This window comes from Accipiter gentilis, chromosome W (genome assembly GCF_929443795.1).
Source record: "Accipiter gentilis chromosome W, bAccGen1.1, whole genome shotgun sequence".
In the NCBI taxonomy this organism is placed as follows: domain Eukaryota; kingdom Metazoa; phylum Chordata; class Aves; order Accipitriformes; family Accipitridae; genus Astur; species Astur gentilis.
The window spans coordinates 16,751,303-16,763,554 of NC_064918.1; the positions used below are offsets into that span (position 1 = coordinate 16,751,303).

The 12,252-nt window shown below is 41.8% G+C and overlaps 1 protein-coding gene across 1 annotated transcript in view; it reads right to left on the minus strand.

Annotated features, from left to right (window-relative positions):
- LOC126035250 (potassium/sodium hyperpolarization-activated cyclic nucleotide-gated channel 1-like) overlaps positions 1-12,252 on the minus strand; it is a 244,264-nt gene that overhangs the window by 63,053 nt on the left and 168,959 nt on the right. Inside the window, exon 5 of the mRNA XM_049793579.1 lies at positions 1,170-1,316. Coding sequence (XP_049649536.1) covers positions 1,170-1,316 — 147 coding nt within the window. The remainder of the gene's footprint in view (positions 1-1,169; positions 1,317-12,252) is intronic.

Sequence of the window (12,252 nt, forward strand, 5' to 3'; positions counted from 1 at the left end):
GCCCATGAGCGGGAATGGCATTGTTTCTTATAACTTGAATATGACAACTATTTTAAATATGGAACTTGACTGATTTTGGAAATGGATTGTATGACATGTTTTCCCTTCACAACAAAGAGCTGGATTCAACGATACAGACAATCTGTCACAGACCTATGTTCTTCTTATGCCACAAAACTTGTTAAAAAAAACCCAAACACCTTCACATATCTTTCCAAAAGTATAGATGTCATCCTGTGCTGTGTTGGGAGTTATATATATGTATTCAGCACCACTCCTCCCATAGCAGAGGACACTAAAAGGCATTACTTGGTATCACTGAAAATTACACAGGTTTCATCACACATCCTTTATTCTCCTCTTTTCTTGTTTCTTTTCTCTTTTCCCTATTTATGCTTTCTTCTCTCTGAATTTTTCAACTTCCTTCTTCTCCTCTGTTTTTTTTTTCTCCTCCTTTCTGTAGAAGATACCAGCCAACATCCTTAAGTAGATCAAGCATGAGCATCACCCAACAGAAGATAGTGAGATTTATATTCCAATTAAGCAGCTACCTCTGTTACAGGAAGATGAATTCTGCCTTCCTCCCACACAAGCACCTTGCCAAAGAAAATTCCAACTGCTTCCACACAAAACATAACATTTTAAAAAACCACAGAACTGAAATACAAGCTAGAGTTTTAACAAAAGATATTTTTTAATGGCTTGTATGTCATATTCCAGCTTCCTCTCCTCAAGTAAAGACCATCTTAACCAAGGATGCTACTTCACAGAATGAAACAGAGGAGCTCTCCCTTCACTGGTGGCTTTCAGTGGTTTCATCTGCACAGATACCTGGTTAGCAAGTAGAGAGAGCAGAAAAAAACATTCTAGTCTAGCCACTCTATTTTAAAGAATGGCAGAAGACCATGAGTTTCTCTCAACACTTAAGGACAGGATTTTACTCTTTGACATCCTTGTGTGGCAGTGACTTAGACTGGTTCAGAATAGTGTAAACTTGCTTATTTCTTTGTATTGATCTAATACAAAATTCATTCTCCTGGTCATTAATTGACTAGGTAGATGGTCAAATGAGATTAAATGTTACAGAATAGAATCAGAAAGAGCATTTCAACACAGAAAGAGCAGACATTAAAGTTTTCCATACCATGAAGAAACACTTGAACGCTTACCTCCCTAAGGGGATCATTGAGCTCATTGAGAATGTTTTCTTCATCAAAGATCTTGCCTTGGTAGCGGTGCTCATAGTAATCATGGATCTTCTGGCGCATTTCAGCAGGTAACTTGTGGAATGACATGTACTGTTCCACTTGTTTGTACTGTCAGGAGAATAAAAAGAAGAATCAGAAAAAAACCCACCCACTTTTTTTACTATCTAAAGGCAACTACAAAATGAAAATTCATTCATGTATCTACTTAAGATTTATATATTTTATAAAGATAACATTTTATACATATGTCAGAGGACCCATGCAGAAATATTAGCTAATTTAGTATTACTGTTGCTCATGTGACAGCACAACTGAAAATTATGGAAACTGCCTTTAGTGGTGATACTAATATCCACATTAATTTATAAGTTTTAGAAGTCAAACCCTCATGCTTGTCATGTGTTCCCTAAGTTCCCAGCTATATAGAAGTTGTGAAACTACACCAACACCATTTTTAGCTCATTCCATGCAGTAGACAGGGAAACTGTACGCAGTGTATATCTACTTCTCTAGTGCTGCATTCAGAGAGAGTTTAAGGCATGAAGTTTCAAAAACTGGATATGCTGTATTAATATGCAACATATTAATGTTGTGTATGCTTATAAGGTGACTGAAGAACAAAGTTAAAATCTGTGGAGACAATGAAGTAGAAAGCATTCCTCAGGAGGAATGAAGAGAAAAGTGAACTGTAAAACCAGGCATGGCATCAGGAAACAGATAGATGCCAGGACCCAGGAGACTCAGAGGACCTCACTCAATTTACCTTGTGCATTTGGTTTCCTTGTTTCTACTAGTCCTCTGCCCTGTCTTCTGCTTTGTTTGCTTCCCTTCTTCAGAAGCCATTTTGGATAGCATAATTTTCAGAAAAGAATGTCCCGAAATAACATACTCAGAATTGTACTGTACTAAAATATATGATACATCTGAGACCCACAAAATGGAGAAGTTGCCTAAACCACAATTGGACAAGTATCACCTGACCAAGACTTTTGCCTCTCCAAACCCCCATCCATGTCTCAGTTGAAGAGCATAAGGCACTGAGACAAAGAAGGAGAAAACCCCACCCAGGCTTATAGGTGAGTTAAAACTTGGCAGAAACTTAGTTTCCTTATGTAAAGATTCTTCATGTAATTTTTTCTTCATTTTTTTCATGCTGTTTTCGATAAAAAAACACAATGAAGTCTTAATTAGGATCAGCATCTCTGTAGAGCAATTGAATTTATAATGTACTGTCCTGGTTTCCGCTGGGATAGAGTTAATTGTCTTCCTAGTAGCTGGTACAGTGCTATGTTTTTGAGCTAGGTATGAGAAGAATGTTGATAACACTGATGTTTTCAGTTGTTGCTAAGTAGCGTTTAGTCTCAAGTCAAGGATTTTTCAGCTTCTCATGCCCAGCCAGCGAGAAAGCTGGAGGGGCACAAGAAGTTGGCACAGGACACAGCCAGGGCACCTGACCCAAAGTGGCCAACATGGTATTCCATACCATGTGATGTCACATCTAGTATAGGAACTGGGGGGAGTGGGGGCAGGGGATCGCTGCTTGGGGACGAACTGGGTGTTGATTGGTGGGTGGTGAGCAATTGCACTGCACATCATTTGTATATTCCAATCCTTTTATTATTACTGTTGTAATTTTATTAGTGTTATCATTGTCATTATTAGTTTCTTCTTTTCTGTTCTATTAAACCGTTCTTATCTCAACCCACGAGTTTTACTTCTTTTTTCCCCGATTTTCTCCCACATCCCACTGAGTGGGGGGGAGCAAGTGAGAGGCTGCGTGGTGCTTAGTTGCTGGCCGGGGTTAAACCATGACACGTACATGCACTCCTTATGAACTGTAGCACATATCCTTTAACTTGTATAGTTGAAGGCTGCTCCATCCTCTGGAACTGAAATTAGATTTTGCTTTGCCAAGTGGCAAAAGATTAGATGAGGCCACATGTACAACATGCATTCCCTAAATAAGAAGAAAGTAATTTTGCATGGGACTATTTAACAATGTATGATGAATATGTAAGTCTGATTTAACCTCTGTACAGCTATTTTGCACCTCTGAAGCAAGAATTCTTCACCCCCATCCTTTAGAAGTGAGATTTAAATTTGCATGCTCATCATTGGTTTCTGCTTGTATTGGTTTTGTTTGGCAAGGTTTTGGTAGCGGGGGGGGGGGTTACAGGGGTGGCTTCTGTAAGAAGCTGCTGGAAGCTTCCCCTGTGTTTGAGAGAGAGCGAGCCCATATTAGCCGGCTCTAAGACGGACCCGCCGCTGGCCAAGGCCGAGCCAATCAGTGATAGTGGTAACGCCTCTGTGATAACATTTTTAAGAAGGAAAAAAGTTGGGACGGAGAGAAACTGCCGCCGGAGTGAGGAGTGAGAACATGTAAGAGAAACAAGCCTGCGGACACCAAGGTCAGTGAAGAAGGAGGGGGAGGAGATGCTCCAGGCGCCGGAGCGAAGATTCCCCTGCAGCCCGTGGTGAAGACCCTGGTGAGGCAGGCTGTCCCCCTGCAGTCCAGGGAGGTCCACGGGGGAGCAGATCTCCACCTGTAGCCCGTGGAGGACCCCACGCCGGAGCAGGTGGGTTCCCGAAGGAGGCTGTGACCCCGTGGGAACCCCGCGCTGGAGCAGGCTCCTGGCAGGACCTGCGGATCTGTGGAGAGAGGAGCCCTCAGAGCAGGTTTTCTGGCAGGACTTGTGACCCCGTGGGGGACCCACGCTGGAGCAGTGTGCTCCTGAAGGACTGCACACCGTGGAATGGACCCATGCTGGAGCAGTTCGTGAAGAACTGCAGCCCGTGGGAATGGCCCACGTTGGAGGAGTTCGTGGAGGACTGTCTCCCGTGGGTGGGACCCCACGCTGGAGCAGGGGAAGAGTGTGATCAGCCCTCGTCCTGAGGAGGTGAAGCGGCAGAAAATAACGTGTGATGACCATAAACCCCATCCCTGTCCCCCTGTGCCGCTGGGGGGGCTTGGTGGTGAAATCCGGGAGGGTAGTTGTGCCCGGGAAGAACGGAGGGGTGGTGGGAAGGTGTTCTGAGATTTCATTTTACTTCTCATTACCTTGCTCTGGTTGATTTGTAATAAATGGAGTTAATTTTGCAAACTGAGTCTGTTTTGCCAGTGACGGTAATAGTGAATGATCTCTCCTGTCCTTATCTCGACCCACAAGCCTTTTGTTATATTTTCTCTCCCCTATCCAGCTGAGGATGGGGGAGTGATAGAACGGCTTTGGTGGGCACCTGGTGTTCAGCCAGGGTTAACCCATCACACTGCTCAAAGAAGAAATTTATCCATATATTCTGGGTATAAATCAGAGTTCTGGGTCACTAGAAGACAGACATGCTCTAGCATAAACAAGGTATTGCTTCTAAAATTACCCTACTAATCAGTTGCAGCTAATCTAGGCATGGATTTACTTGGAGGGAAGGGATATGAGATCGCCCAGTGCTCTATATAGCTCACCAAGGTGGTCACACAGTCCCAGCTGTTGTGCAGTGCTCCAGCTTTTCTGCAGCAAAGCCAAAGAGAAGATGCTGCACTATGCAATGTCCCCTTTGTGTTTGTTTTCAGCCCTCCATTGCTGTGGTCTCATGTAATAATGACATGTAACACATGTCATGTCGTAGCATACATGGACAAGGAAAGGACTTCACTATGCTCCTTAGCACAGGGACTGCACCCCTCTACCCAATCTTATTTGCATACAAATGTGCTTGAGCAACACTAATAAAGAATAATCCTTGCTAATCAAAAATATATATTCATTTGAGATATGTAGGGTATAATGCGAGAGAGTTGCAAAGGACTTTTATATGAGCATTCCTCGTTACTGCAAGGCCCTCATGTTATGCAAACACAACATAGGTCTAAGCATTTATCTACTGCCCTTGGTTGAGCACCTGAATGGTTTTTAGATTACCGGAGGACAGTAAGGAGAGAAAGGTCAAAAACATCTTTCTAAGCTATAATTTTTGGATAAAAATTCCTATAGTGTTCAAACTCAACTTCTATTCTGTCTCACCCAACATTTAAAAGCATTATCTTCAGTAGCTGCTACTACATATTTGCTATTTGCAATGCTCATTCTCTTCCATACGACAATAGTCTTTTCATCTGTATAGGAGTGGACTCACTGATTTTGTCCTAATGTTAAAAATAATCTCTTTAGGCTCCTGCTTCATATTCACTAGAGGGCTGCAGCTGGTTTCCATGCACTTGGTCAAAGGGGACTCTTGTCCTTCACTGGAAATTCAACCAGGAATCAAGAAACATTGCTGTGCCCCTTGCAAGGGTTACGGTATGTCTGGTATTTGTACAGTTCATCCTTTTAAAATCCTTTTAATCCTAGCCTTGACTGAGATTATTAGGAAAAGAAAGAAAGGTTTTGAATGTTGAAATACCTCTGTTTCAAATGGGGACAAGACTCAAATTCCTGTCCCTCTCTTGTATGACTTTCCCTAACTGCATTTGAAAAAGGAACTACTTCCATTTTATGAACACCTCTCATTTATGCGTAGTCCTCTAGACTAGGATAGCAGGTTATTTCATGAGCCAGCTGAAGTTTAGATCTGGCTGTCAAGGCTCCGAAGGACAGTCTCTAACCGAACACTTGGTCAAACTTGAAGTTAACACTAACCTTAACATTTACTCATAGGACGATTACCTGCGATGATAACTGTACATACCAGAAAATGAGTAAGCACAAATGGTTATCAAATGACCAGATATCTGGTTGTGTTCAGAAAAAGTAACAGACAGCAAACCTGCCGATCATCCATTTGGTTATCTTCTTTTGGTATTAGCAAAGTAATAAGCTCACCTGTCCATCCCACAGTCACTGAATGGCTGAATTCATTATGAATCCAGAGATATTTCTACGATCTGCTTTCTTCACTACTACTCTGCTTAGCTTACAGATATTTTCACAGAAAAAAACCAACAATTTATAATCAACCACAGATCAAAATAAAAAGTAAGTTTTCTGCTGAATGGTGCGATAGGTTCATTTTTATAGTTCTTTATCAGTGACAAAGTTTAGCCTAAGTGATTTGTTTAGCCTAAAAGCTATAATTTTTTTACTATTTTTCACTAATTACCCCCCAAAGAGCACTGTTGCTTGCAAGAATGCTTTAAGCTGTCATTTTACTTACACAGAGTAATTAAACATTTACTTTCAATTGCCACAAAATACACAATCTCTTATTATTGTTCTTTCTAATTAGTGTAATTGAGAAATTAAGTTATATGGAATTTTCTGAATAGGATTTGTTTTCTTATCCTGTTCTTTATATTGCACAAATTTGCTTTTTACTGTTTTTAAAAGGGGAGGGGAGAGGAGGGAAGGAGCATGAAAAGCAAGCTCAGTTCCTCTCTTCACAGAGGCAATGACAGAACTCTGATGTAATGAAACAACTATCAAAGCCTGGAGGAATGAAAAGCATCTTTTCTCCATGCTACTATAGGTGAAACTGTATCAAGTCTAAAGCAGGATGATTTTCTTTTTTTGTATTGGCTTTGTGTGGCAAGGTTTTGGTAGCGGGGGGGTTACAGGGGTGGCTTCTGTAAGAAGCTGCTGGAAGCTTCCCCTGTGTTCAAGAGAGAGCCCATACCAGCTGGCTCTAAGACGGACCCGCCACCGGCCAAGGCCGAGCCAATCAGCAACAGTGGTAATGCCTCTGTGATAACATTTTTAAGAAGGAAAAAAAGTTGCTGGGATAGACAGAAACAGCCGCCAGAGAGAGGAGTGAGAACATGTGAGAGAACCAACCCTACGGATCCCATGGTCAGTGAAGAAGGAGGGGGAGGAGATGCTCCAGGCGCCGGAGCGAAGATTCCCCTGCAGCCCGTGGTGAAGACCCTGGTGAGGCAGGCTGTCCCCCTGCAGTCCAGGGAGGTCCACGGTGGAGCAGATCTCCACCTGTAGCCCGTGGAGGACCCCACGCCGGAGCAGGTGGGTTCCTGAAGGAGGCTGTGACCCCGTGGGAACCCCGCGCTGGAGCAGGCTCCTGGCAGGACCTGCGGATCTACAGAGAGGAGCCCACGGAGCAGGTTTTCTGGCAGGACTTGTGACCCCGTGTGGGACCCACGCTGGAGCAGTGTGCTCCTGAAGGACTGCACACCGTGGAATGGACCCATGCTGGAGCAGTTCGTGAAGAACTGTCTCCCGTGGGAAGGGCCCATGTTGGAGAAGTTCGTGGAGGACTGTCTCCCGTGGGTGGGACCCCATGCTGGAGCAGGGGAAGAGTGTGATGAGTCCTGCCCCTGAGGAGGATGAAACGGCAGACAATAACGTGTGATGAACTGACCGTAAACGCCATCCCCATCCCCCTGTGCTACTGGGGGGGCTTGGTATAGAATCCGGGAGTGAAGTTGTGCCTGGGAAGAAGGGAGGTTTGGAGGGAAGGTGTTCTGTGATTCGGTTTTATTTCTCATTACCTTACTCTGGTTGATTTGTAATAAATTAAGTTAATTTTCCCCAAGCTGAGTCTGTTTTGCCCATGATGGTAATTGGTGAGTGATCTCTCCTGTCCTTATCTCAACCCACAAGCTCTTTGTTATATTATTTCTCTCCCCTGTCCAGCTGAGGAGGGGGAGTGATAGAACGGCTTTGGTGGGCACCTGGCATCCAGCCAGGGTCAACCCACCACATTTTTAATGAGAAAAATACTGTACAGATGACAGCTTATTTAAAAATATGAGGTACACTGTAATGGTCTCCTTAAAGTTGCCAGTTTCAAAGTGAAATTTAATACCTATCCTGTCATCTTGTACAGTTTTCTGTATATTTTGAATGTTTTGGATTTTTTTTTTATTTTCAACTTCCCTGTGCCAGTAAAAAAGAATGTACATTTAAAAAAAGTGCCTGGAGTGAACCAGAGGAGGCAGAAGGAGTTCTCCCCTCATGTGCACTCTGAGAGAAGTGCAGGGGCAAGGGAGCTCATCTCTTCTCGGACACTCCTTCAGTTCAGTTCTAGGCACGAGCAGCAGTTTGTGCCAGCTGAAGAACCTGTAATGGGGACATCTGTCTCTAGGCACTGAACACACACTACAGCTACCTTTGATGCTGACTCTGAACACAGGGTGAAAAGTGTCAATTGCCTATTTTCATTTGAATGTTTGGGTTTTTTTAGAAATGCATGTTGGGTCTGCCTATCAGGAGCAGTAGTTTCCTGTGGCATTGGCTTCACCTCACCCTATTGGTCCTGCAATACAGAAACATTGCATAATGCTAAATTCAGCACATGCTACAATGCCTTTAGCTAAATGGGCATGCTTAATTGTTAGCATCTTGCCCACAGGAAATCCAGTTATTTCAAGAAGCAATTTGAAGTAGTAATTTAGAAAAGGAATATAGAAAAAGAATAATTAGGTTGAAATTATGTAACTTTATATCTATTGCTTAATAGTTGTAATGAAAAGAAAAAAAAATGTTTTATTAGCACCATAATTGTTGTGCCGACATCTATGCTAATAGCAGCACCAGCACAAGTAAGGTAGAAACGCTGGTACGATACAGCTGCTGATCCTGGAAATTCTGGCTCTGATAAGACCTAATTATGTTGCCTTTTTATTATTATTATTATTATTATTAATTACTGGAAAATGCCAATTCACCAAAAAGAACTTGCTTTTTAAATTGTTCCATTTCAAAGAAACTTGCATGGCAATAAGTTTATCATGCATGGGAAGGTCTGTCCAAAGCCAAAGGGAGACACAAAGATTCTTCAGTAAACAAATATGGTCTAGTTGCTCAATTATTGGATATGTTGCTTTCTTTGACTTCTGATCAGAGACCTGAAACTGGCCATCCCTCATTTCACAGCAGTGTCCTAATGATGAGGAAATGGTTGTTCTAGGCTGGGCATTTCCCAGTGTCTTTTCTGCTTTGCATAAGCATGTATCAAGCTAGAGAGAGAAAAAAAGTTCTCTTGTTCTCCATAGGGATAGAAATAGCGATGTAGATGATCACATTTCACCTTGCTTTTCCAATATAGTCACTTACACAGAATCGAGGTGGTGAGAAACACTGACAAAGACTCATCCCATGCAGATGCTACTCATGGGAAAGAAGGGTCTGCACAGGACCACTGGCTGCAATTAATCCACCTCATCACAGGCATTTAACATGTAAACACCTGAGTCAGTGTCAGACAGCTGCAGTACTAAGATTTTTTTTTAAGAACCACAGGAGCTTAGAGCTCAGAAAACCTCTGCTCTGAGCAGGTAACCTTATTATATACTATTATTACTTTATGATCTACTGCTTTACATATACAGTCTGAAACCTTGCATATGTTATTTGAGCATATAGCTTGTCACTACATGATGCAAAGAGCCCTTTCACTTATAAAGGTGACTTGAAGATTATGATTAATTTTTTAAAATAATCTAAAATTGTCTGACTGTTCAAGTCTCCAGCTTTACCTGAATCACTGAGGTTAACATGCAATATCACCTGGCATTCATGTTTCTGAGCCTTCTGCACCAACAACTGCAACAGCCTCCACCAGTCCAATGAACTGCTCGTCTTTTTCATGTTCCCAGGAGTTTTGTTTCATTCATTCTTACAAAATATCTATAATCTTCCTATCTCCTTTTTCTCCTTACCTTTCCTTTATCTAGTATTGAAGTATAAACACTTCAGAGACATCCTTAGGGAAAGGAATTTATGTCACCTGGAGGCTTCTTTGATAAACAACAGCCCTAGAGTCATGGCAGTAAAGTAATACTCTAAGCAACGTTTGTACTCCAACGAAAAGCAGTTATTATAGACCTGATGGTTCCAGAGGAATGCCTGTGAGTGACAGGATGTTTCCCCTTATATTTCAGAATTATGGAACTTATTTACCTGGTACAGAAAAAAATTCATAAGTTTTAATAAGACTTAAAAATAATTCTTTAATTAGAATAATGATGAGAATTAGGAGAGATAGAGGGCCTATTAGAGACAGAAAAGCCAATGGGGTGCATTCTGCAAAGAACATAGTTTAAGGCAATTTATAGCTTGCTTCAAACAAATAAGCTAACAATCCTTGTTTTATTTCTGGTTGTGAAGAAATAGTTCAATGCATCAACCGGAGTAAATATTATTTTCAAGTCTCCAAAAAGACAGAGAAAAAGTTCTTAGTAATAGTGGATTACTTCCCACATCTCTATGGAGATTTAACTCTCAAACAAATGATGACATTACGTTTCTGTGCTGATCATTTTAGCAGAAACACTCAGGGAAAGTGTTTTATTCAATATAGCTGGATTCATGCAAAGGTAAAGTCACAAAGCTGTAACTTCTAAAGAGAAATAATGGAACTTCTGTCAAATAATACCTTTCTTTTCTTTTTTTTTCCTTCCTCTGTTGGGAAGTGGCTTGCTGAAAAAGGACATGGGCCTGTGGAAAAGTTGTGCGAGCAGAGTTCTGTGTGAAAGAATGTCAGTTTGAGCAACAAGACTAGGCCTTGGCCGAAGACTGCTGGCTTTACTGATAGCAGGAGAAAAACAACAGCTGGTCTCGCTGTTATCAGGAGAAAGACAGGGACGGTGTGACCTTGGCATAACTTCACAAGTAACTTTTGAAGAAGTTCTCATGAGAAAGTTACTGAACACGCGTAGCTGCCAACCACAAGTGGGTGTGTTTTAGTAATGAATAAACATTAGCAATGTACCAATCATATTAGGACTAGTAGGCATAATTATTGCAAACTGTATAAATATGAGCTATCCATGCAAATAAAGTTGAATCACTTCTATCACTCATATTGGGTCGACTTACGTGCATTCCTCCGCCGCTCCAACATTCCTCCATAACATAAAGGAGAAATAGAGAGAGCTTTGGAGATAGTGGGCAAAACATCTGTAAGAGGCTAAGAAAAAATGTGAAAGTAGTGAAAGGCTAGCAAAGGTTTCCTAAAAAATTCTATAAACAATTCTAAATTAAAAAGACCGAAGGGTTATCTACATTTTCTTTGACTTTAGAGAAATCAGATTTATACAATACATATATCTTTCTTCCTATCTTATCTATTTTTAGGAGAACTCTGTCCAGCATCTGAAATTTTAGCAAAAATTACTTTAGTTTTAGAGTAGAATAAAGAAGCCTTTATTTCCATGGCAAGAGAAGCAATTTGCACTATAGTACCACTGGCTGTAAGTATGATAGCATCCAATGGCTATTGTTTCACATGTGCAATTGATAATCTAAGTCTGTTGGGAAGTGGCTTGCTGAAAAAGGACATGGGCCTGTGGAAAAGTTGTGCGAGCAGAGTTCTGTGTGAAAGAATGTCAGTTTGAGCAACAAGACTAGGCCTTGGCTGAAAATAGCTGGCTTTACTGATATTGGGAGAAAAACAACAGCTGGTCTCGCTGTTATCAGGAGAAAGACAGGGACGGTGTGACCTTGGCATAACTTCACAAGTAACTTTTGAAGAAGTTCTCATGAGAAAGTTACTGAACACGCGTAGCTGCCAACCACAAGTGGGTGTGTTTTAGTAATGAATAAACATTAGCAATGTACCAATCATATTAGGACTAGTAGGCATAATTATCGCAAACTGTATAAATATGAGCTATCCGTGCAAATAAAGTTGAATCACTTCTATCACTCATATTGGGTCGACTTATGTGCATTCCTCCGCCGCTCCAACAAATGGCGCCCGAACGGGGACCGAAGAAAGGGGAATTGGAGCGACGGACACTGAGAAGCACCGGTAGCAGCGACCGGGGGGCAAAAGATTAACCGAACGCTGATCGTCTTGGTTGGTGTGTTAACTCTCGTGCCTGGACCGTCCAAAAGGGGTTCGCCGTCAGTGAGGGCTACTGGAAAAAGGCTGCAAAGACTTTTTAACCGAGGTGCCTTAATCAAGGTAGCACCCAGGAGTATCAAGAAGCCGGCCGGCAATGGATCAAGAGGTAGCCCTAAAATTATTACAGTGCTTTTTAGAAAAGCGGGGAGTAAATTGCGTTAAGCAAGTTTTGGGATTAGTTGCTTTAGGTCGTGTTAAGGGATGCTTTAAGAATCCGGATTTATTATTTAAGGAGAGTGAATGGTGTAGA